This window comes from Aquarana catesbeiana, linkage group LG03 (genome assembly GCF_042186555.1).
Source record: "Aquarana catesbeiana isolate 2022-GZ linkage group LG03, ASM4218655v1, whole genome shotgun sequence".
Classification (NCBI taxonomy): domain Eukaryota; kingdom Metazoa; phylum Chordata; class Amphibia; order Anura; family Ranidae; genus Aquarana; species Aquarana catesbeiana.
This window is the reverse complement of record NC_133326.1, coordinates 19,336,630-19,363,666: the sequence shown is the minus strand read 5'-3', so window position 1 is coordinate 19,363,666 and position 27,037 is coordinate 19,336,630. Positions and strand designations below refer to the sequence as shown.

The following is a 27,037-nucleotide window of genomic DNA, read 5'->3' as shown; positions in this document are numbered from 1 at the left end:
GAAATGCGTTGTCTTGGTAAGCTTGTATGACAAAGTACAATTAAGGGGGAAATTATATTTGACAGGTGATTGCCAGACCGTTGTTCCTAATTTTTACAGACAATCTATTGACTGGAATGGTACCAGCTGATTGGAGAAAAGCCAATGTAGCACCAATATTTAAAAAGGGCCCAAAAAACATCCCTGGGAATTACAGACCAGTTAGCCTAACATCAATAGTATGTAAACTCTTGGAGGGGATGATAAGGGACTATATACAAGATTTTAGTAATAAGAATGATATCATTAGCAGTAATCAGCATGGATTCATGAAGAATCGTTCTTGCCAAACCAATCTATTAACCTTCTATGAGGAGGTGAGTTGCCATCTAGATAAAGGAAGGCCCGTAGACGTGGTGTATCTGGATTTTGCAAAAGCATTTGACACAGTTCCCCATAAACGTTTACTGTACAAAATAAGGTGCGTTGGCATGGACCATAGGGTGAGTACATGGATTGAAAACCGGCTACAAGGGCGTGTTCAGAGGGTGGTGATAAATGGGGAGTACTCAGAATGGTCAGGGGTGGGTAGTGGGGTTCCCCAGGGTTCTGTGCTGGGACCAATCCTATTCAATTTGTTCATAAACGACCTGGAGGATGGGATAAACAGTTCAATCTCTGTATTTGCAGACGATTCTAAGCTAAGCAGGGCAATAACTTCTCCGCAGGATGTGGAAATCTTGCAAAAAGACCTGAACAAATTAATGGGGTGGGCGACTACATGGCAAATGAGGTTCAATGTAGAAAAATGTAAAATAATGCATTTGGGTGGCAAAAATATGAATGCAATCTATACACTGGGGGGAGAACCTCTGGGGGAATCTAGGATGGAAAAAGGACCTGGGGGTCCTAGTGGATGATAGGCTCAGCAATGGCATGCAATGCCAAGCTGCTGCTAATAAAGCAAACAGAATATTGGCATGCATTAAAAGGGGGATCAACTGCAGAGATAAAACGATAATTCTCCCGCTCTACAAGACTCTGGTCCGCCCGCACCTGGAGTATGCTGTCCAGTTCTGGGCACCAGTCCTCAGGAGGGATGTACTGGAAATGGAGCGAGTACAAAGAAGGGCAACAAAGCTAATAAAGGGTCTGGAGGATCTTAGTCATGAGGAAAGGTTGCGAGCACTGAACTTATTCTCTCTGGAGAAGAGACGCTTGAGAGGGGATATGATTTCAATTTACAAATACTGTACTGGTGACCCCACAATAGGGATAAAACTTTTTCGCAGAAGAGAGTTTAATAAGACTCGTGGCCACTCATTACAATTAGAAGAAAAGAGGTTTAACCTTAAACTACGTAGAGGGTTCTTTACTGTAAGAGCGGCAAGGATGTGGAATTCCCTTCCACAGGCGGTGGTCTCAGCGGGGAGCATTGATAGCTTCAAGAAACTATTAGATAATCACCTGAATGACCGCAATATACAGGGATATACAATGTAATACTGACACATAATCACACACATAGGTTGGACTTGATGGACTTGTGTCTTTTTTCAACCTCACCTACTATGTAACTATGACACATGACAAACTGAGAATCTAGATGGACAAGACATCTAGATTCTTCTATTATGTTTTGAGTTATTCCTTATGATGTAATTATATTGCTGTACTCTATTTTATTATTATAATTTTAACAATATTTGTAATAGACATTTTATTGAATATTTTGATGTTGCTGGTTTTAGATGGTACTAGGAAAATCCCATACTTTTGCTATATTTGGTTCTGACTACATGAAGAGATAAGGTGCCATCATCTACCCATCAATATGGTATGACTGGAGGTTAGAAGCTGACCAATGACCAGTCAAAATGGAGTGTTCACTTTTGCACACAATCATGTATTCTTTTATCAATCTTTACAATTACTTGTATTTCAACCACTGGCATATTGTACAATTACCTTGAGTCTCTGGATTGCGCAACTGGGATGGGATATCATGAATTTCCAGCATCCATTCACCTTCCGCTTTTTCTCCCCAGCAATGGACGGTCATAAACTCCCAGTTCTTAAATCCTTCATTGGAGTAATCAAATGTCCTGTAAAAAGATCAGCTGTTAATTTGATGAAAACTAAACTTTAACCTGCACTCACCAACCTATTCACAATTTAAAAGTTCTGAGCCAATGATAAGTCCACACTAAGCTCTTGCTTGAGCAAAGTACTGTAAAATGGTCATCAGTGGAAGTTGAGACTGCACATTACACTATGAGTGCATGGTTCAATCAATCCTAAGGTCCTGCTTGATGATGCAATAATAAGTGGGTAACAGATATTTAAATTGGGGTTTAATAACACCAAGTCTTACTGCTGCAGACTTCGATACTAAGCAAATTTCCATGTCTGCTTCTCTTCTCAAGCTGTGGTTGCTTTAAAATTCCTTCTCTCCAGGAACCCCTTTCCTTGGTTGCTTTCTTCAAAGTGGCTTCATCCTCTTACAGAAACCCATGGAGCCACCTCTATATGCATGCTCCCAACTGAGTAATGTAGCAGCAATGGCCCCCCGCAGAACCGCCAGCAGCGGGCTCCCTGCAGAACCGCCAGCTACGGCGGACGGCAGCGGCTCCCCGTAGCACAGCCGGCAGCTCCCCCCCGTAGCACAGCCGGCAGCGGCTCCACCCACCTCCAAGCCAATGATACGGAGGAAAGGGAACTTGAACTATCCCTAGTGCCCTGTTTGGGTGAAGAGCTCAGGGAGTGCATTCTACCACCCGCAAGTTTAGTGAAGGGACACTGAGTGACCTAGAGCTGGAGGTGACAAATAATGGAGAAGTACTTAAAAAAATGGATTAAACACCATTTTAACTCTTGTGAATTGTATAGTGATTGTGTGCTTTCAGCTTCTGTTTTGGAATCAACATTACATGCACACAGGACATTTTTACAGCTGCTGTTAGGGGCATTTGACGTTTTTTTAACTGCCTCTAAAAGCCCCTCCATGTTAGCCTATGTGTCCATGCACACAAACTGTCAGAGGAATAAGCGTTTAGGGGCAGTAGAAAAAAAAAAAAAAACACAGTCTGTGCTTCCAGGAGCAGTAAAAACGAGCTGTAAAAACAAAAACCTGGCTAAATGCATCTAAACGCGCCAAGCTGCGTTTGACGTTTTTATATTATAGGGAGTGTTTTTAATGAAAAAACGCTAACGCCAAAAAAAAGTGCAATAATGCTAATGTAAAAATGCAGCTATACGTGCAAAGACTGGTGTCTTTAGGGGGCTGGAGAACTGTAGTCACACTGTGTAAGAGGTGATTGGAGAAAAGGGACAAATCCCCCCCATCCACACAGGCAAAGGAAGGAACATGCAGAGCTGTATTCTGAAAAAGCTGTGTGCTTATCTCCTCCCCGACATAAATTTTAGCTCATGTTATCTCATGTGTCGGGGGAAACTTGTCAGAAGTGACTCTGCTAACAGAGGAACGAAGCACGAGAGAGAAATGACACTTAGAGCTTTGGGGTGAGACAAGCAAATACTACCGATAGATGTGCTTAGTTCAAATTTCATGACTGGGGTTTACAACCACTTTAATGGCACCACAATGCAGTAAGGCATGTTTTGTGCATTGCAATAATGTGTCAGACCTAAAACAAGGCAAAATGTGTGTCCCTATCAGAGAGCTTCCCTTCATTTCCTGTCGCTGTAAATATGGAAGGGCAAATTTTCCTAAAATATACATGTAAACCCTTCCCTACTCCATTCGGAGCTATAAAAATTCTTTAGGTTGAAGCAGGCTTCATCTGGAACTTACCTTCTTGCCAACAGCTGGGACTTTGTCCCCGATGGGGAAATGAGGTTGATTTGCAGGTCTCCTCTTCGTGGATGTGTTATGGTGACTCTGACAACAACATGCTCTAGGTATGCCACATGTTGCGCACTGTTATCTCCACACGCACTGGTCTGGGTTGTAGTGCGAATCAGCTGGTCAGCTCTGATGAACCTGTAGAAAGGTATACACAGGTGAATAGATTCCATATTATAAAACAATGAAAACTGACATTTAAATTTGGAAAAAAATTATATGCAATACCACAAGCTTTTTATGCAATGCATCATTAACATTGTTGCACCCTCCAGTGTGTGCTAGAAGTTATTGTAGACAAGCCATACTCTCACATTTAAGCTGGTGAGTCTTAACTGGATCTGGGTTAATTAGAGGTCCGGGCTGGGTGACTCATCTCAGCAGCTCTATGGTGGCTCCCCTTGTTTCCAGAGTGTTGGAGAACTTTCTGGAAGACAGTGGGTGGGGACTAGGAGGGGCTACTCAGCATATTTAGAGGTCTCTGGCCAATCCCTGGGAGGGAGACTTTAAATATCGATGAGTCATGCCAGCAGGGGCAGGAGGGTGGAAGATGGAGATGCAGTGTTAAGGAGGCTATCTGTGACCCTTGAGAGGGTGTCCTGCCTCAGGCTGAAGCTGGGGTGCTGGAAGGTGTTGTGGAAATGTTATTATGTGTGTTGTATAGATTGTCATCTGTCTCCCTGTGTCTGATTTAACCAAGGAGCGCTCTTAGCAGAGTGCACTTGGGTTGAATTGGGACCAGTGATAAAACCGTCAGTATGAAAACCTTCTCATGGGCTTGGAGACGTGTTCTGTGTGTGTGTGGGCGTTTGCCAGTTTGTAAGTATCAAGCGCAATGCGCTGGGCTTCCTGCCTTCAAATGACTATGCACATTAGAGAAGTGAAGTCCGCATAATGAGAAAAACACATATCTCTGTTGTGGCTACGCTATCCTTTTTGGATACATATCTGCTTTTATAAGAAGTTGTTGATATCCGCCTTGTTGGTATACTTGTACTGTACATTGACAACAGCAATAGCAATGTCCTCGCAGATCTTCTCAAGCCTGTAGGAACAAGTAGAATGATCTTACTAGATACTGGTTACTCTGAGCAGTATTGAGTGGGCTCCATGCTGACCAAAATGGTTTATGTGCATGTATGTGGCTGGGCGGAGGGCAGTGTACATGCCTCAAGTGGATGAGACATGTGCACTTCTCCCTCCCACGCCTGTGGATACCCTCCCCTTTAGTGTTGTCATTTCTTGTGTGGTCATATATCTATATCTCTCTATATATATATATATCTCTATATATATATATATATATATATATAGAGATATATATATATATATCTAGATATATATATATCTAGATATATATATATATATATAGATATATATATATATATATATATATATATATATATATATATATATATATATATATATCTATATATATATATATATATATATATATATACACACACACATACATGCACACACATAGTACTGCAGTATTTCATATAGTACAAGTACCATGCTGTATGTATAGACAGGATACAGATAAGATAGAATCTTTTTCGGCATAAAAAAAAAAAAAAAAAAAAGGAGGACTGCATTTTCAGAATATAGCGGGATACTCTGCTTGTAAATACAACTAATATTATTACAGTTGGCTTTAAATTTGGTTTAGAAAGCATCAATACACTGAAACAACATTAGGCAGCAGGGAAGTGATGACTAGGGAGTCCAAGCCGTGAACAGAGTTGGGATATCCAGCCCATGCACCAGAAAAATACGGCGTTAACCCATCAGATTCATAGATGCCTGAACAATTTCCAGGATATATACACGTCACCAGATTATACATTCTGGACACGTTTAAATGGGATTTATAAAACTATCCATATTTAATGTAAATATTCAGTAAGCCCTAGACATTTTTTTTTACATACAGTATGTCGGCACATTTTTATGAATATAAAATGTAACAAATTTATATAAAATAAATATTACACATAAAATACACACATATACACGCCCTAGGCATTTTATTACACAACCTCTTCTGCCGTGCAGCTCCGATCTTTCTAGCTGCAGGCTTGTAACTTTTAAACCCTTCATTCAATGACTGGTCAACAGATCTGGGAGTGTATATTATACCCCCCTACACCAGGAAAGAGGCAGAAGCAACAGGACAATAAATATCATGCTTTGCTCTTGCCGCCATATTCTGAGTACATTTACAGCTATCATCCAATTCCCTCCTATATGCCGTGTGAACCCCCCCCCCCCCCCCCCCCCCATAAAGATCCTCAACTAAGGGATCTGCATGGAACTTTATCTCACTACCGATTTGTAGCATGGCGGCTATAGCACCATGGCCAAACCAATCAAATTTCTTTCCGTCTAGAGTTGTTACCTACTCCCTGAGTGTTTTTTGGATTGTCAGAAGGAAGCTGTTACTTCCGTCCAATCAACTGTGGGCTAGGCAAAATACCATTTGCGCTACATGGCCATATCAGGTCAGCGATGTCATGCATTGCCAACCCTCTTTGTGTATGTGTAGCTATTGGGCAGTTGATGGGGCGACAGTGGGCAGAGTGACAGTTTCCTTTCGGGTTCGGTTTAGAGCTCATCCTTAATCCTAACCAAAGTGCTCTGTAGCATGCCCAATATTGTGATAGTTAACATCAGGATATGCATTGAACTTTATCTCACTACCAATATGTAGCTTTATGGTGGCTATAGCACCATGGCTCCACATGACAAGGATTCCCTTTCCACTAAAGATGTTGCCTACTCCCTGAGGGTTTTGTGGGTTGTCAGAAAGAAGCTGTCACTCCCGTCTAATCAACTGCAGTCAGGATAAAATACAGCTCATGCAACGTGACCATATCAGGTAAATATCATCACGCATCCCCACCCACTTTTGAAAGGCGGGGCAGTTGATTGGGTGGCAGTGGGCAGGAGTGACCCCTTTCTTCCAGGTTCAGTTCGGACCAAACCCAAGCTTATCCTTTGTCCTACCCAAACGGTTCTGTAGCATGTGCAACTTTGTGATATTCAACTATAGGGCCTCCATGGAGCATTGAACTTTATCTGACTACCAATATGTGGCATCATGGTGGCCACAACACCATGGCCCAACAATTCAAGGATTGCTTTCCCACTAGACACATTATCTACTCCCTGAATTTTTTGTGGGATGTTGAAAGAAAGCTGTCACTCCAACCCCATCACCTGTGGTCAAGGGCAAAATACTGCTCATACCACGTGGCCATATCGGGTCAATGATGTCATGCATCCCTACCATCTTGTTTATGTGTAGCTGCAGGTGATGGGGTTGCAGTAGGCAGGCAAAAGTGACAACTTTCTTCGAGTTCTGTTTGGAACAAACCCAAGCTCATCTTTAGCCCTAACAAAACTGTTCTGCGGAATGTGTAACATTGTGATTTTAAACATTAGCATCTGCATGGAACTTTATCTAACTACCAATATGTGGCATCATGATGGCTATAAGCACCATAGCCCAAAACTTTATGTATTGTCTTCCAACTTATAGGGACCATCTACTTTTTTTGTTGGTTGCCTCTGGACACAAGTTTGCACACACAGCCCACAACATACTAGCAGGCTCAGTGGGTATTATGAAGTGTGAGCTCAGGGTATGGCTTGAACTTGGATTTCGACTAAACCCAGAAGCAGTCACTCCCGTCCAATCAACTGTGGCCAGGGAAAAATACTGCTTGTGTTCCATTGCCATATCAGGTCAGTGATGTCTTGCACTCCCACCCCTTTCTGTACGTGTAGCTGCAGGGCAGTTGACTTGGACGGCAGTGACAGCTTCCTTCCAGGTTCAGTTTGGACCAAACACAAGTTGGTCCTTGATCCTAAACAAACTGCTCTGAAGCATGTCCAACACGTATATTCAATATGTTAATTTTGGTAATGTTCTGTGCAAGTCTCTACCAACTTGGCTCTTGAAGGGAAACGAGAAAGTCAAGAGCAGGGGCTGGTATACTGTATTTTATAGAGCTGTATACCATCTTGGGGTTTTATAAATACTAGTAAATATAAAATGCTTTTTACCATTATGAAGACATAAATGCAAAGAAAATGCAACCTTAGTTCTGCTCAACTATATGCTCTGGTACCCGATTCCACAATGACCACTAATGCCCAAAGCAATTTAAAACGTTTAGTCGAAGGAAAATATATATCACACAGACATTTTTAGTCATGTTTGTTTTGCACAATTCAAAACCGAAAATGCGTTTCCCCTACTAAGTATTCAAGAAAGCCCAACATGCAACCCCAAAATAAAGCAGGTAGTTCAACAATGATTTTGAAAGGAATCTCTTCCTGGAAACTTTCAACCATGTAAGTGCAGCATATATCCATAGTAGCTTGCTGCCACAACCTACACAACTCCAAAATATGCCCCTTCCTAACCAATGACAACAAAAAGCTTCTAACTCACTCACTGGTCATCTCTTGCCTTGACTACTGTAACTCCCTCCTCATCGGCTAACCTTTACATAGGCCATCCCCCTCTTCAGTCCATCATGCTGCCAGATTCTTCTACCTTACCAACTGCTCATGGTCTGATGCTTTTCTCTGCCAATACCTCCATTGACTGCAAATCACTTAACCAATAAATTCAAAGTGCTAACAACTTACAAAGCCACCCACAACTCTGCCCCCAGCTACATCACTAACTTAGTCTCAAAATACCAAATCGCTCCTTTCATTCCTCCAGCTCCCTTGTTACCCCTTCTTATGCATACCTCAAGGACTTCTCCTGAGCCTCTCCCATCCTATGGAACTCCCTAACCCAATCTGTCCAACTATCTCCTACTCTATTCTACTTTTAGACAATCCCTGAAAAACCCTTCTCTTCAGAGAAGCCTATCCTGCCTCCACCTAACAACTGTATATTAATTTTCTCCATCAGCCCATCCCCCCACAGTTATTACCTTTTGTATCACCTGACCCTCACTTTTAGATTTGTAAGCTCTAACAAGCAGGGCCCTCTAACTCCTCCTGTATTGAATTGTAGTGTAACTGTACTGTTTGGCCTCACGTAAAGCGCTGTGCAAACTGTTGGCACTAAATAAATCCTGAATAATAATAATAGTAGTAGCAAAGTCCCCTAAACCTTTCAGTGTGCTGCGTTATCTCCATTAATTAAAGCAGGTGACATGTATCTGTACATGCTTAGCATGTTTTTCAAGGTATCCTTGCCACAACGGCACCTTCAAAGTACCTTTGCCAGAATGATGTCAGCCTCCAGCTCCATCATAGGCATTCACTTTTGGGATGTTCTGCCCCCTTTCAGCAACTCCATGCAGCTATCGATGGTGCATACTTATGTGTACTGCCAGTGGAAGAGGGGATAGAGGAAGTAGACACATCCAAGATTGAACTGGCCTCAGAGGGAGCAAGAGTATTGTGGCATTCGTCGCTATACAGAGTAAGCATGCAAATATTGGTGTATTGATGAATTACCAGACATTTGGAGAACTTTGGCAATTGGGTTTGGCGTTTTTTGGCGAGGAGATGGGAGTTTACTTCTGCTTTAAAGCACAACTCCAACCAGACTACGAGCCTCTATTAGGGACAACCCTATTGGAGGAGCTTCAAGCAGTATGTAATGAGAAAAAACAATATCAAAAAGTATTCTTTTACTGATAGAATAGTAGATGCATGGAATAGATTTCCAGCAAAGGCAGTGACTCAATCATTAAGTAAATTTAAATATTCCTGATATAAACTTAGTTCTATCCTCAGAGAACCCGCCCCACCCAAAAAAAGGTGACTTGATAGGTCACTTAGTCTCTTACTGTTGCCACTCTTCTAAGTTTCTATAAATTGTCTCCAGTGAACTTTTCATTGGGGTCTGCTCCTTCCTTCCTGGTGGTAATGCTGGGCCTTAATTTCTTGTGTAGATGTCAAAGGAAGGGAGAGAAAATCTCCCCACTGGAGTCGCAGACAACCCAACAAATTTTAACTCTTCCCCATAACATCAGAGCTTACCTTGGCCTTCGGTCTGAGGCTCCTATACAGGCATGTTGCGATGGCACGGATTTCCATTTCTTGGCTTCAACGACCATAGCTTCGGCATCCACCAATCCAAAGCCATAAAGATGGCTGACTGAAAAGAATAAAAGTCTGACAAATCTGGTCTTTTGCACTATAAAATTCAGCCCACCCCCAAGCTTTTACGTAGCGATCAGCCACAAATTCCATTATGGATTCCTCCTCCATTTGAAACTCTATGCCTTCCTATTGGCTACGGAGTCCACCTATCATATTTGGTGGTCATTATGGAGGCAAAAGCATTGGGAGGACACCAGAAATTGACAAGCCTGGGTTATAGGGCTATTTTGGCACAGTGAAATAAAACAAGTATATGGCACTTGGAGGTGTCTGCTTTATGAACTTCAGGCCACCTTAAGCCGGCCATTGATGGCTTGAATCTTGGCCAGTTCAGCAGGTACTGGCCAAGATTCAAACTATCTATGGGCAGGCAGAATGTACCCAAGTCCACCCAAAGATCAACTTGGGAACAACCAGCTTGTCGTATTTTCGGCATGCGATTATTACCAGTGGCTATAGCCTCTAGCAATAATACCATGCTCTCCGGGCAGGGACGGATCCCCACCAGGAGAACACAATAGCTCCGCAGGAGGGATTCCCTCATCAACATTGACTGTGCTGATGGGGGGGGGGGGGGGGTGTCCTTAACATCTATGGGAAATGGAAAGAAAGAGGGCGCACCAGCCTAGTGCATTATCCTACATAGATTTATTGATGTTAAGAGATACAAACTTCTCACAAACATGAGATAAAAAGTTCGCTTAGACTAGCCACTCCTCCATAGCTCGATAGTCCTGAAATCGACAGTCTCCAGACAGTAGGGGTTCCTGCTGGCTTACGCGTTTCAAAGGATCATCCTTCTTCCTCAGATGCTGTAGGATAACGCACTAGACTGGTGCGCCCTCTTTCTTTTCCATTTCCTATTCTTGAGTTACGTAACTGGCTTGTGCATAATAACCAAGGGCATTATCAGATTTTGGTCTGCAGTGTTTGTTTTTATCTACAGGTTCCCCTATTTGCATAGGAAGTTTTTTTGGTGAAAGTGAACTATCCCTTTAATGGAAATCAGCACTAACAGAATTGTTGAAGCTGCTATTGCCATTTGCCTGTTTGTCATACTAAGCCAATGGCTTCAATGCTGTCTGAACCAATGGCCAGAACAAATATGCAGCTCATGAGTTCTGACAATATTCTGAATTTTCTGATTTGTAGACTTGTTCTGGATCAGGCTCAATGTAATATAGAGGCCAGGTAAGTAGCATTTTGAGAAAGGTGCTGTGTAATGGTAGCTACTATATTTTTATGTTTTGGAAAGCACATGAGAAACCTAGTTGACCTAAAATTACTGATTGCTTGTCTTGGGGCAGTGACCGAAAGTATTCAAGACTAGAACTAACCCAAAATAAATTATAATTAAATGAAATAACGTAACGAAATAACAAATTTGAAAAACTTGTATTTGGAAATGAATTAGAAAAAAAAGAAAATGAATTAGGAAAATGTTTGAAAAGGAGTTTGAATTAAATTTAAATTGGAAACATATTGCAATAAATACAGTAAGGTATAAAAGTTAAAAAAGAACATGCTAAGAATAGAATAGAAAAAATAGATTCAAATATAACAGAATAAACATAGCCTAACAAATATAGCCTTCTTCCGAAATTCTAATCAATTCGAAAATAACGAATATACTAACCGAATCCGAATCTACGAACCAATTCCGAAAAATAATCATTCTAACATAATATGACAAAACGACATTCTATTAAGTAGAACTATAGACAAAATTTATTTTTCATTTAGGATAGAGCAACAGATTCATTTTTAATAGAGTAAGGATTATAACCTGTATCATATTTGTTTTCGCCATCTGTGTCCCATTGCGGCGATTTCCCTTCACTTCCTGTCCCATAGCCAAACTGGAAGTGATAAGAAATCCCTCCAATCTAAAAGGAATTCCTTGGGGACCCCCAGATAACCAGAACCAGTGTCCCTATTGGAATATTTCCCCCCTCTATTACTTTTCTAGGGAAAGCCCAAAATTAGTGATTTTCTTTTATTTTCACTTTCAATGATAGTAGTAAACAGGACAAATAGAGAGGATGAACTTTACCCCCCTTCACAACCAGGCAAATTTTGGCCATACGGCACTGCGTTACTTTAACTGACAATTGTGCGGTCATGCAATGCTGTACATAATTATATATTTTTTTTCCCCCACAAATAGAGCTTTCGTTTGGTGGTATTTGATTACCTCTGCGTCTTTTATTTTTTGCGCTATAAACAAAAAAACCCCCAGACAATTCAAAAGAGAAAAAAAAAAAAAAAATCACAATATTTTTTACTTTCTGCTATAAAACACATCCAACAGAAAAAAAAATGAAAAAAAAATATAATTTCTTCATCAATTTAGGCCAAGATGTATTCTGCTACATATTTTTGGTTTAAAAAAAAAAATCGCAATAAGCGTACATTGATTGTAGATGCTATAACATTTGCGCAAACAAAACTATGGGGGATTTATATACTGGAATTTTTATGTATTTTTTTATACTAGTAATGGTGGCAATCAGCGACTTGTAACAAGGCTACCATTTTGCAGCGGACAATCTGACATTTTTGACACTTTGTGGAAACCAGTGACACGAATACAGTGATGATCAGTGTTAAAAATATGCACTGTCACTGTACTGACACTGGCTGGGGAGGGGTAAAACATCTAGGGCGATCAAAGGGTTAAATGTGTGCCTAGCCAGTGTTTTTGTGTACACAGTGTACTGATTTTACTAAGGGATATGCTGCTTTCCAGGGAAACAAAATCCAGCACATCCCTGCTGTCAGGACGGAGCTCTGCTCTGTCTGGCCTGTCTCCTCGCCGATAGCACACCACGGCCGTTGGAGGTCCTCACAGGGCTGGAGGATATGTCCAGCGGTCCGCCCCCAAACTCACATCACTTCTGCCCTATACCCGCAGGGTCCCGAAAATTCTCCTACAGCCCTGTGAGTACCTCCAGGGGCTGTGGTTTGCTATTGGCGGGACAGGGACACTGCAGATATGGATTTGACTAGATATTTACAGTATATACTCGAGTATAAGTCAAGTTTTTCAGCACATTGTTTTGTGCTGAAAAAGCCTCGGCTTATACTCAAGTCACTTTGCCCATCTGCAGCCTCATGCGCCTGATCTCCTGGTGCTGTGAGGTCAGTCTAATCGGCGGCCATGCAGTGTAACAAAGCCCTGCCTTCTCCTCCTCCTCGTCCGTGATAGGCTGACTCACTGCTGGGAAACTGAATCAGTGTTCCGTCACGGACGAGGAGGAGGCGGGGCTTTGTTACACTGCACGGCCGCCGACTAGACCGCATGTCACAGCGCCGGGCGATCAGGGACATGAGGCTGCAGATGGACACAGTGAGATGGCACAGTGGGGCATGCAGATGGCCACAGTGGGGCATGCAGATGGCCACAGTGGGGCATGCAGATGGCCACAGTGGGGCATGCAGATGGCCACAGTGGGGCATGCAGATGGCCACAGTGGGGCATGCAGATGGCCACAGTGGGGCATGCAGATGGCCACAGTGGGGCTGCAGATGGGCATTGTTGACCCTCTTTTCCACTTACAGTAGCTGCTGCATTTCCCACCCTAGGCTTATACTCCAGTCAATACGTTTTCCCAGTTTTTTGTGGTAAAATTAGGTGCCTCGGCTTATATTCGGGTCGGCCTATACTCGAGTATATACGGTACTTTGCGAGTTGATAACATTTTATTAAACTGCCTATTGCTGCACTACATGGCACTTCGCTTTCTTTACTGCGTTCACACACACACAGGAGCAGTGGGGAGAAAATCGCATGCGATTTGGACAGGAAACATTTCATTCCTGTTCAAATCGTATGCGATTCTTTGCAGTGTGATTTGGACCCATTCAATTTGTATGGACGCAAATTGCATCACAGAGTATCGTTATTTGGCATCAGCGAGTACTTGACTAAAAACATCGGTACTCCAGGGAGGTGCGGTGAGGTGAGTGGCTGGTGAGGCACTGGCTAGTATCAGAGCCAGATACACACAGGTTACATACGCCGCAAAAGTTAGAGCGAGAGCAATAAATCTAACTCTAAACATGTAACCTGTAAACATTTCTAAAGCGTCGCCTACGGAGATTTTTAAGTACCGAAGTTTGGTGCCGTTCCACGAGTGTGCGCAATTTTAAAGCGTGACATGTTAGGTATCTATTTACTCGGCGTAACATCATCTTTCACATTATACAAAAAAAATCCTGCTAACTGTAGCGTTTTTTTTTTTGTTTTGTTTTAGGATTCATGAAACAGTTTTTTTCCCCCCAAAAAAAAACGTGTTTGAAAAATTGCTGCACAAGTACTGTGTAACATAAAAAAGTTGCAAGCACCACCATTTCATTCCCTAGGGTGTCTGCTAAATATATATATATATACATATATATACACACACAAATATATATACACATAGGGCTCAAAATTTCAAGTCCTGAGCTACTAGCCAGTCCTTAAGGGTTACTCGCCACCAGTTGCCCCACCCAACCCCTACCATGCCCCGCCCCTAAACACATCCTCAAATGATCTCATAAAATGACACTTAAATGTTTTATGCACGATTAAGTTACAAAAATAAAAATCAACAACGCCTTGCCAGTGCAGCCTCAACCTGTGCCCAATACAGCGTGACCTGTGCCCAATGCAGCCTCAACGGTGCCCATTACTGCAGCCTCACCTGTGCAGAGGAAAAGGTGAGCCGTCCGGATCAGCAGAGATCGGGATTGCCTGCTGCAATAGCTTTCATTTGAATTTCCCGTGTTCCCGGAGCTTACCATCACATAGCCCCACCTTTTGGCCGGGCGCCTTTGATAGACAGAACACCGGTCCAATGCGGGACGTGCGACGTCAAAGGCGCCGGGGCCAAGAGGTGGGGCTGTGTGACGGTGAGCTCTGGGAACACGGGAAATTCTAATGAAAGCTATTACAGTGGACAAATCTCTGCTGATCCGGACGGCTCGCCTCTTCCTCTCCTCTTCCCCTGGCTGAGAGACCGTGCCGGCGGGGCTTGCTCGCTCCCCCCCTCCCCCACTCTGAGCCCCATGCTCGGCAACAGCCATTTTCCACTGTGTGGGAGTAGAAGATTTGAGGGCTGAGAGGTGGATATATCTATCTAAAATGTTTGGTGGTTTCTGAGTAATTTTCCAGCAAAAAATGATGATTTTTACATGTAGGAGAGAAGTGTCAGAATTGGCCTGGATGGCAAGGGGCTAATTACCATAAGTAATATACAATTATTATATATTGTTTTTAAGGTAATTTACTATATTTTCAAAATCTGTACTCAAGCAGGTGGCTCAACGGACAAATTATTGAAATTTGAAGTTATAACTTCAAACCAATAAATTCACAGTAAATAGATCAATAATAAATGTTATAACCTATAGCATAATACAGGATTTAGCTTGATTATAACAGTACCTTTTCAACAGGCAGCAGATTCTCATTCTCCCTCTTAACTATGTAAGAAAAACATGGGATTGTGGGTAAATTTTATATACAAACCCATGCTTTTTCCTTCTAGTTAAGAGGGCTGGGCTGGAATGGAGCATGTGTCTTTTAGGCACATGCCCCTTCTATGACACTGCAGTGAGAGGTGTGCCTCCACTGCAGCATTTTTATTGGACAGCTTGTTCCAATGGTGCTTTACCATTGGTCAAAGGCTCCAAGCAGTCCATTGAGCTCAGTGTCTCTGACAAGACGTGAGAGGCACTGTGAGCTCATCCTCTCAGTCTGCTGCAAACAGAGTGTGCCAGCTTGTATTTAAACTGGCCACTCTGTATGTAGCTTCTGATGTAGGCTGCACAAGAGGCCCCGTATCTCTGGATCCATAGGTCCCAGGAGCCCTAAATTTTGACCAGTGGTGAGGTAGGACTTCAGCTAGGTCTCTGATCCCAGGTCGCTGAGTTACGACCCTGAAAGCTTAATCATTTTTTGTTTTTTTGATATTTTTTTTGTTTTTTTATATTCATGGCAGGTGAGGCTCTGCCTTACCTGCCTTCCCTGACTGCAAGTCCCTGCGGAACACGGCGATTAAAAAAAAAACGGTATCTGTGTAACCCTGAAAAACAATTTTTTCTCTATTGTGAACGGGCCCTTACACTACATATGATGTTAAGAAAAAGTTTAACAATTTAACAACAGATTATGGGCCGACACCTGTAGCAGCCGAGGAATGTGCAGCGTTCTAGGATTTTAGTAACTGAAGCTGAATGAGCTCTGTCTGACCCCCTCAGCGGCCACACATTGAGATCTTTGGAAAGGCGAATGTTTTATCAGCTGAAGCTTGTGTAACATGAACACAAGTCCACGGCCGAGAATTATTTTAAATATTCTCCCTACAAAAAATGCGGATCGCGTTTCACTCAATTAGGTCAAAAGAGTTTAATGAAAACCATGCTAAACTAATTCAGGGACGAGAGCCAAGCGGTCTATGGGTAGAGCTCAGAATGAGATGCACATAATGCCTCGCACTACTAATCATCTGGCTTTCTCTGACCTTTGCGCCCGGCTCCATTTGTTCTCCAGTCGGGGGCCCGGAGGTGGACAGATCGTGACGTCTTCACCAGGAGATGTTGGACGTCTCTCCAGTTCAGCATTGGGCTGCATAAAAAAAAAAAAAAAAAAGTCAAATGAGGTCCCAGAATAGGAATTCCTAATTAATGCAACTGACCCCCTTCCAGAAAACAAGTCCTTGTATACATTTATAACAACATGGAATACTAAAAGCTACATTTTTCAAAGTTTAATTACCCCACAAACCTACAATGCTGCTACAGCAATATATTTATCTAATCTCGTACTGGCCACCATTACTACTTTATAAATTATCGAAAAAAATGGTGCTGCAGGCAACCTGGTATAATCAAACCATTAGTGCCTTTTTTTTCTTCTCAATAAAAAAGCCACCAAGGTCTAAATGATGCAAACTCCTCTAGGAACAAAGATGCTTCCTTCTGCTCTATAAAGTTTTAAAATCTGGGCGACAGGTAGTCAGCTTTATCCCAAAAGTTTTGATTAAGGGTCTCCAAATTAAGGCCCCTGGGCCACTTCTGGCCCCCTATAAGATTTCATCTGGTCCTCACCTAGGGTCAGTGGCGTATCCTCAATGTTCAATGGTTGAGGTCAGCAGAGGCTGCTTATTGTCTCCACTTCTCCCGCCGCAACCAAGCAATTAACTACTTGCCCCAGCATTCAAAGGGGCACAGAGCTTCCCGTACCCAAACTTGTTCTGCCTTACAGTGGTATGGTGGACTCTAATTTGGGGGGGGGGGGGGGGTGGACAGACTTCGTTGGGAACCCTGATGTAAGGGGGGGGCATGGACTCCAATGGGAACCCTGATGAAAGAGGGGCGGGGACTCCAATGGGAACCCTGATGAAAGAGGGGGGGGGACTCCAATGGGAACCCTGATGAAAGAGGGGGGGGGACTCCAATGGGAACCCTGATGAAAGAGGGGGGGGGGGGACTCCAATGGGAACCCTGATGAAAGAGGGGGGGGGGGACGGACTCCAATGGGAACCCTGATGAAAGAGGGAGGGGACTCCAATGGGAACCCTGATGAAAGGGGGGGGGACTCCAATGGGAACCCTGATGAAAGAGGGGGGGGGGGGGACTCCAATGGGAACCCTGATGAAAGAGGGAGGGGACTCCAATGGGAACCCTGATGAAAGGGGGGGGGGACTCCAATGGGAACCCTGATGAAAGAGGGGAGGGGACTCCAATGGGAACCCTGATGAAAGAGGGGAGGGGACTGCAATGGGAACCCTGATGAAAGAGGGGAGGGGACTGCAATGGGAACCCTGATGAAAGAGGGGAAGGGACTGCAATGGGAACCCTGATGAAAGAGGGGAAGGGACTGCAATGGGAACCCTGATGAAAGAGGGGAAGGGACTGCAATGGGAACCCTGATGAAAGAGGGGAAGGGACTCCAATGGGGGTCCTGATGTAAAGGTGAAATTATTCATTTGAAAAACGGATGTCATGGACCACAAATATTTGTAAAATATAAGGTGTGGCCCTTGTATTAAAAAGGCTGGAGACCCCTGGTATAAATATAGCCAAAAAGTATACAGCCATGATGATACATTATTTTTTATAATATTGAGATGTACCGCCATGTTAACTGACTTGTTGGAAAAAGGGTGACATTTAAAGTACTGGAGCTCGGTTTGCAAATATTATGCTGAAAAAGACTACTTTTACTGATTGTGCCTCTCGCCGGTTTGTAACTGTCAGTTGTACGATGTCTCAGTTCCTGACTGGTTGGGGTCCTACCAAAGCTGGCCATACACCAATGGAGTTTCGTAACATTTGTTAGATTTTCTAATGGATACTGGTGTCAAACTTTCCAAAAAGCCAATGGTTAGGAGTTAACTGGCACCACATCCCATAATGCATAACCAAATGAATGGCTGTCAATCGAGGCAGCCCAAAATGTACTAAGGGCTGAAAGTCCCTTAGTACCTCTTGGGCTACCTCGATAGACAAGCTGGTGTCAAGTCGGCATTCGTTTTTGACTACTTATTTATTATTTATTAAAATGCTTAACCTACGCAGTAAAATGACAATTGCGTGGTCATGTAACGCTGTACCCAAATGATTTTATAATTTTCTTCCCACAAATAGAGCTTTCTTTTGGTGGTACGTAATCACCGCTGGGTTTTTTATTTTTTGTTAAAAAAACCTAAAAAAGACAGAACATTTTTTTTTTAAAAATAAGTTTTTCTTCGTTTGTCAGAAAATTTTGTAAATAAGTCATTTTTCTCCTTCACTGAGGTGCGCTGATGAGGCGGCACTAAAATGCAGCAGTGATGGGCACAGATAGGTGGCTGATATGCAGCACTGGTTAGCACTGATAGGTGGCACTAATGGGCAATGATAGGTGGCACAGATAGTCAGCACTTATGGGCACTGAAAGGCAGCACTGATGGTCACAAATTGGCCTTACTGATGGGCACTGGCTGGTGTCACTGATAGGTACAGAGCGGCATTACTGATGGGCACTATTGAGACTGCACTGTAATCAGGGCACTGATGATCAGTGCCCCGATTACCTATACATGTCTCCCCTGTGAGGAGAGCCAGTAAACTGTATCCCCTTGTCTACATGTGATCGGCAGTGATTGGACACAGCCGATCACATGCGTAAAGAGCCACAGTCGCAGCTCTTTACCGAGATCAGAGTGGCACCATGTTCCAGGGACACAGAGTGCTAGTCATTGCTGCGCTGCGTGCCACCTTCCTGACCAGGTCATTTTTTGCGATTCGGCACTGCGTTGCTTTTGTGCGACGCTGTACCCAAACAAAATTTATGTCCTTTTTTCCCTGTAAATAGAGCTTTCTTTTGGTGGTATTTGATCACCTCTGCGCTTTTTATTTTTGTTGCGCTCTAAACAAAAAAAGAGCGACAATTTTGAAAAAAAAAACCACAATATTTTGTATTTTTTGCTATATCACAAATTTTTTCCTCAGTTTAGGCCGATATGTAGTATTCTACATATTTCTGGTAAAAAAAAACAAAACGCAATAAGCATATATTGATTGGTTTGCGCAAAAGTTATAGCGTCTACAAAATAGGGGATAGATGTCATTTTTATCATTTTTTTTTTTTTTTACTAGCAATGGTGGCGATCAGCGATTTTTATCAGGACTGAGATATTGCAGCGGTCAGATCGGACACCGTTTGACACTATTTTGGGACCATTGACATTTATACAACGATCAGAGCTGCGGCGGCTGGTCGGCTAGTGGTTAAACATATTAAGGAAAGTCTCTCATATCAAAATCATATTCATATGGACATCAACCCCTTATACACTTATGACATAAAAAAAAATCAAAAACATGAAAAACAGCAATGAAGTGAAAGTAGCACTCCCATATAAAATATGTGCTACAGTTCAAAAACACGTGTTTAGGGCCCTTCACCCTTAAAAAAGATGTGTATCACTGAAAAAAGCTTCCAAATGGTCTGCAGTTTATATCCAACAGCAAAAAAAAAAAGTAAAAAAGGTGCAAGTGTTGAGGGCTCTTCATCCTTAAGGTCCTTTCACACTGGCTTTCCGCTCAGCGGACTCCGTTTTGCTCAGTGGGGGATCGATGCGTTGATCCCCGCTGAGCAGGCGGATGACAGGTCCATCTCCACTCACTGAGCTGAGACGGACCTGTCAGAGCCCTGCTCTCCTTTATGGGAGATCGGGTGAAAAACAGACCGCCTGTCCATTTTTATCCAATCCCATCTGATCCTCCAGACGGTTGGAAAATCAGGTCACCATCCGTCTGGATTTCATGGACATGATCGTATACCGGCGGATGTCAGAGGACATGTCACCGCTGACATATGCTGCCCCATAGGAGTGACTGCTCAGTGTATGCTTGCCCGACCGGTTTCGTCGCAGTTGGACTTCTCCCGGAAGAAGTCCATTTGCGACGAAACCGGTCGGGCAAGGATACACTGAACAGTCACTGCGCTTTTTTTATTATTGTGCTGCAGCTTTTTATGCATTTTCAAGCACCATTCATTATCTCTTGTTTGATTGCTTTCTTAATAAATACCCTAAAGGGTTTTTACACTATTTGGAGCCCTTTGTTCATCTTTTGGGTATGGCTGGGTGCCCGGACTTGTACTAAGTGCTGGACGGACGGCTGGAGAGACGGACATCAACTGCATTAAAGGCTTCCGGGACACGCTACAGCTGATGTATCCCATTGCGTTTCTGACCTTCCATAATAGAGGGTCCATCTGTTGAGGTAAGGGCCCATCCTAACTTCAGTGTTGGTGACCATGGTCATGGTGGAGGATTCGTTTGGATTTTTGCTATGCAAGCACTTGATTTACAACTTCACATGGTTTTGTTTTTTAGTATTCTGAACATTTGTCACTTGGACTGTTCCAAGTACAGTTTGGACTTTTTATGTCATTTAGGGACTTTCAGCGCAACTTTTTCTGTTTCACTTACTATCAGAGGTTGGTCGTATAATTAGGCAATCTGTTTTAAGCAGTGCAAGTACACACCTTTTTTTCAATTAGCACTTACCATTGTGGGAACACAGTTTGCATTTGCAGCAGCTTAGAAGTCAATTTAAAGACGGTAACTGTATTTTATATATCACTTTGGTAGCACACAGTTTTCCTTTATTTTGCACAAAGCTTGGAGACAGCAACTTGCCCAAATTTGTGGAGGTTGAGAGATGCATAGACTCATCCATTGTTAACAAGAAACTCACCAGCATACCCACAAACAATTCTTTACCATATGTCCTTCATGGATTCCCTACCGTTTGAAAGTGTTACCTCCTTAAAGACCGCAAATCCCAGAGAGAGAGGCAACTTGGATATATTTGCCACCTACCCTCCCTTTGTATTTATCACTCCCTTTTCTGTCTTTTATCTTTGCAACGTTTTTTTCCCATTCCTCCCACCCTTGCTCACTCTCTCCACCCTCCTGTGATCCATCTTCTCTGCTATCGTTTTATACATACTCCCTCAATCCCGATTGTCAATGCATCTACCTATGATATTCTGTAGACCTCAAATCTGCTATCTGCTTATCAGGCAAGCCACCATAGGCTTCAGAGGTTGCAATGCTGTAGGGGACATGTTGCAAATCTGGGGAGACGTGCTCCATCGTTGACCACATTTTGGACCAGAGTGTTCAAGCTCCTGCAGGCCTTGTTTGAATGTCTTCCTCCAAGAGGTCCTTGGTTGGTGTTCTTACAACTCAAATCCCCTTCTCTCACTAAATTCCCAATTTAAACTGGCCACTTACATGTTTTTGGTGGTCTGTCTATGGCCAAAGCTTGGAGGAGGCTGCAATGTGCCCAATTTGTGGAGGTTGGGAGTTGCATAGACTCATCCCTTGTCAATAAGAAACTGACCAGCATAGCCACAAATAATTCTTTACCATATGGCCTTCATGGATTCCCTACCGCTTGAAAGTGTTACCTCTTCATAGACTTCCGATCCCAGAAAGGGAAGCAATTCGGAGACTTCTGCCACTTACCTTGGTCTTCCTGTACTACCCCCCTCTTCTGTCTCTTATCTTTGCAACACTTTTGCCATTCCTCCCTTGTTCTCCCACTCCTCCCTCATGTGCTCCATCTTCTCTGTTACTATCTTGTTATATTTTATATGCAAAGTTCAGTATGCAACCATACTCCCTAATCCCAGTTCTCAATGCATTCAACCTATGATATTCTGTAGATCACAAATCTGCTATTTGCCTAGCAAGCAAGCCCCCATAGACTTCCCTGGAGCAATGCTTTTTCTTTGCTTCCTTTACATTACCTGCAGCATTATTTTACAGCTAACAATATCCTAAAGCTCTGAAATTTACCATCTGTAATGGAGAGATTTATATGGTTTTATATGATATGTCTTATTGTATACTGGTCATTTGTCACCTAGGTTTATTGCAAGTAAAAAACAAATCGCATATGCATTGAATCTTTTATGCCATGAAATAAATATCTATGGAAAGCCACCATTTCTCATGAATTTTATTTCTCCTCCAATATTAATGCTTTATGCTGTAAGGCATGTGTTTCTTGTGTGTTAAGTTGCACTGAGTTAGGCAAGCCCATTCAAAATTAATGGGCTGTAAATCCCCCTCAACGCACATAACATTAGGTCTTACTGCATTTATTTTTGCAGCGCACCATAAACGCAAATCATGCATTCTTAGGTGCATTCTATAGGTGTGTTGGGGGTGACATTCAAATATATTACACCAACATGGTGCAAGGTACACTACCACCCATATCCCAATGTGGCAAGTGTGAAATAGCTCTTCCAGTGCCTGTAACGTTCCCTGTGCTGCCTGAGCCCAAGCATAAATGCCCCCCCCCCCCCCAAAAAAAAAATCACGCCCAGCAAAAGGCCCCCACCTTCATTATTTTATATAATAACTAAAATTAAATTTATCAGAAAATCTGATTAAAATGGCATAAATCTATACCCTATGTTGTAGACGCTACAACTTTTACACAAACCAATCAATATACATTTCTTGTGATTTTTTTTTAACCAAAAATATGTATATTGGCCTAAACTGATGAAGACTTTTTTGTTATAGCCATTATCTATAGAGGGGGTTTCCACCATCCCTGCTAAGTTTCATTTTATACAGTATGTCTTACTTTTAGTTTGCTGTGTATTATATGTGAAGTTGCGTATCAGAGACCAATATTGTCGTAATATTGAAGCCTGTTGAGATTTCCATACATTAAAAGGATTCCACCGTTATTGTTAAGTTATTGATCAGTAAGTTAGCGCTGCACTTTTTTTTTGTGGTTTGGGAACACATAACAGTGCTTAGTGGCAGTCCTTACTGACACTTTTTATTTTACCTCCAGTAGTTTATTGTAAATAGTAGTGTGGTGATTACCTATTATACTATACTATTATACCTATTATAATGTGCCCCACCAGTCCAGCCCCCCATGGACAATGTGCCTGGCTGCTGAGTTAATCGCCTCATCCCTACACTCAGTGCACTGATTGGCAGCACTGAAAGGCAGCAATGACTGGCACTGATTGGCACTAATAGAAAGCACTGATTGCCACTACTGATGGGCCCTGATTGGCAGCACTAATAGGCAACACTGATGGGCACTGATATGCAGCACTAATAGTTAGCACTGATGGACCCTGATAGGTGGCACTCATTGGCATTGATTGGCGTCACTGATAGGTGGCACTGAAGGGCACTGATTGGAAGCACTGGCACGGATTGGAAACACCAATTGGCACTGATAGGTAGCATTGGTTGACACTGATATTAGGTGGCACTGATTGGCGCTGACAGGTGGAACTAAATTGGAAACATTGGCACTGGCAGGTGGCAATGATTGGAAACACTGGCAGGTGGCACTGATTGGCACTGACAGGTGGCACTGATAGAGGAGAGAAAGCTTTGCGAAACTGGGTGTGACACTGTCATCTAATGTAACTTCATGCAGAGAGAAACCAGCTGTCAGAATTCAGCTTTGTCGGGGGTGGGCGGGACCCAGCAGCTATCAAACACCAGCCAATGGGATGGAATCTGGGCGAGCCGCTACAAGTATGTGGCCTTGCCCCCTTTCTTAAGCAGCCCAATAATTGGCTAGTGTTTGATAGCTGCTGGGTCGCACCCACCCCCGACATCGCCGCTGAATTTTGACAGCTGGTCTCTCTCTGATGTCGGGGGTGGGCGGGACCCAGCAGCAAACACCAGCCAATGATTGGGCTGTGATTAAGAAAGGGGGCAGGGCCACATACACGTAGCGGCCCACCCAGATCCCATCCCATTGGCTGGTGTTTGATAGCTGCTGGGTCCCACCCCCGACATCAACGCTCAATTTTGACAGCTGGTCTCTCTCTGCATTCAGTTACATGACAGTGTCACACACTCAGCAGATCTGACAAGCTGAACGATCTGCTCAGTCAGTGTAATACTGTCTCACAGGCAGCAGGGGTTGCACTCTCATTGGATGCAACATATCACAGCAGTCCCACAGGCCGCCCCTCTTAAAATGCCAGCTGGTACCATGAGGCCCCACTGGGTCCCATGGTAGGGCCAGCCCTGCCTGTAGCTTTGACATAATTCGCCATATAAAGTTTTCTGATGAACAGAAGATATGCATTGTTAATTATACACAGAAAATCACAAGAAATAGCTTGTTTACCCCGTAACCGTTTAGACCGTACAGCTCCACCGGCGTGTCATGGCTTCCAAGCCACAAACATCCCTTATCTTCAAGGCCTATAATCTTCCAGGTGCATAACCCCAGAAGAATAACTAGACACTGCCAACTTACTTCGCTTCCAATGCCAGAGCAACAACACCAGCAACCATAGGAGCAGAAACCGAAGTCCCGGTGTGATCATCCGTACACCGCTGTCTCAGATCCGTCGTAACCTACCAATTAGAAATTGTTCCAATTAAAATCGCCACATTACATGAGGAAAAAAGTCATCACATGTTATTACTGCCTTTCTGTACCAATTATTGTTTTAAAATGCTGTTCAGCAGCAAGTAGGAAGACAAGATATCCAACCATTCCCATGGGCTGCCTAGAGAAAGCTAAAGAAATACTGAATTTCAAGGGAGTTTATACCGCAGTGTTATTAAATCTGCTTTTAAAGCTCAGTTTAAAGCAAAAAAAAAAAAATGAAATTTAAATAGTACATCGTGCAATCAATCAACTTACTCCTTCCAAACACCTTTTCCTAAGTCATCCTGTGGTGTAATGGATCAAAGTCAGTTTCTTACATAGTCTTCTATGACCCAAGCTAATATTCTGCCTGGGAACAAGACATGTTCCCCTGCTCAATATCTTTTTGGGCATGGCTCCTCTCACCTTCTCTCCTGCCTCTGGAGGCTATGAGAGGAGACCCAGCCACTGGAAGTGTCGCTTACACCAGGTGATGTCCACATCCAAAAAAGGTGCACAGGAAGTAAAACTAAGGAGAAGGATCGTCACCAGACCGGGGCTTCAGGTAAGTAAATGAGCAATTGGATAGAGGGGTGGGAGAGGGCTAGGAAGAAAGAGGAGGAAGAGGGTCAGAGGAAGAAACTGGGTTAGAAAAAAGAGAGGTAAGGGCAAGAAATTTGGAAGTAGGGGGGCTGGAGATGTGCAGGGGGTGGGCAAAGAATGGAATTTAGATAAATGTGGGCGAAGGATAGGGGTGGGAGAAAGGGGGTAGGGAGATAGGGAGACATTAAGGTGTGGGCTAGGGATAGAAGTGAGGGAAAAGTGTGGGCTAGAGATAGAAGTGAGGGGAGAGGTATGGGCAAGGGGAGGAGGGGAGAGGTATGGGCAAGGGGGGAGAGGGGAGAGGTATGGGCAAGGGGGGGAGGGGAGAGGTATGGGCAAGGGGGGGAGGGGAGAGGTATGGGCAAGGGGGGGAGGGGAGAGGTATGGGCAAGGGGGGGAGGGGAGAGGTATGGGCGGGGGGGGGGGAGGGGAGAGGTATGGGCAAGGGGGGGGGGGGGAGAGGTATGGGCAAGGGGGGGGGGAGGGGAGAGGTATGGGCAAGGGGGGGGGGAGGGGAGAGGTATGGGCAAGGGGGGGGGAGGGGAGAGGTATGGGCAAGGGGGGGGAGGGGAGCGGTATGGGCAAGGGGGGGGGGAGCGGTATGGGCAAGGGGGGGGAGGGGAGAGGTATGGGCAGGGGGGGGGGAGAGGTATGGGCAAGGGGGGGGGAGGGGAGAGGTATGGGCAAGGGGGGGGGAGGGGAGAGGTATGGGCAAGGGGGGGGAGGGGAGAGGTATGGGCAAGGGGGGGAGGGGAGAGGTATAGGCAAGGGGGGGAGGGGAGAGGTATGGGCAAGAGGGGAGAGGTATGGGCAAGGGGGGAGGGGAAAGGTATGGGCAAGGGGGGGAGGGGAGAGGTATGGGCAAGGGGGGGAGGGGAGAGGTATGGGCAAGGGGGGGAGGGGAAAGGTATGGGCAAGGGGGGGAGGGGAGAGGTATGGGCAAGGGGGGGAGGGGAGAGGTATGGGCAAGGGGGGGGGGGGGAGGGGAGAGGTATGGGCAGGGGGGGGGAGGGGAGAGGTATGGGCAGGGGGGGGGAGGGGAGAGGTATGGGCAAGGGGGGGGGGAGGGGAGAGGTATGGGCAAGGGGGGGGGGAGGGGAGAGGTATGGGCAAGGGGGGGGAGGGGAGAGGTATGGGCAAGGGGGGGGGAGGGGAGCGGTATGGGCAAGGGGGGGGGAGCGGTATGGGCAAGGGGGGGGAGGGGAGAGGTATGGGCAAGGGGGGGGGGAGAGGTATGGGCAGGGGGGGGGAGAGGTATGGGCAAGGGGGGGGGAGGGGAGAGGTATGGGCAAGGGGGGGGGAGGGGAGAGGTATGGGCAAGGGGGGAGGGGAGAGGTATGGGCAAGGGGGGGGGAGGGGAGAGGTATGGGCAAGGGGGGAGGGGAAAGGTATGGGCAAGGGGGGGGAGGGGAGAGGTATGGGCAAGGGGGGGAGGGGAGAGGTATGGGCAAGGGGGGAGGGGAGAGGTATGGGCAAGGGGGGGAGGGGAGAGGTATGGGCAAAGAGTGGAGGGGAGAGGGGTGA

General features: G+C 44.4%; 1 protein-coding gene across 2 annotated transcripts in view; it reads right to left on the bottom strand.

Annotated features, from left to right (window-relative positions):
• PCSK6 (proprotein convertase subtilisin/kexin type 6) overlaps positions 1-27,037 on the bottom strand; it is a 338,484-nt gene that overhangs the window by 74,566 nt on the left and 236,881 nt on the right. Inside the window, exons 9-13 of one of the 2 annotated variants that reach the window (XM_073618353.1) lie at positions 24,794-24,894; positions 16,495-16,598; positions 9,863-9,980; positions 3,794-3,982; positions 1,948-2,084 (exon numbers count right to left, since the gene is read on the bottom strand). In XM_073618353.1, coding sequence (XP_073474454.1) covers positions 1,948-2,084; positions 3,794-3,982; positions 9,863-9,980; positions 16,495-16,598; positions 24,794-24,894 — 649 coding nt within the window. Of the gene's footprint in view, positions 1-1,947; positions 2,085-3,793; positions 3,983-9,862; positions 9,981-16,494; positions 16,599-24,793; positions 24,895-27,037 lie in introns of those variants that run through there. The other variant, XM_073618354.1, reaches the window with a different exon arrangement.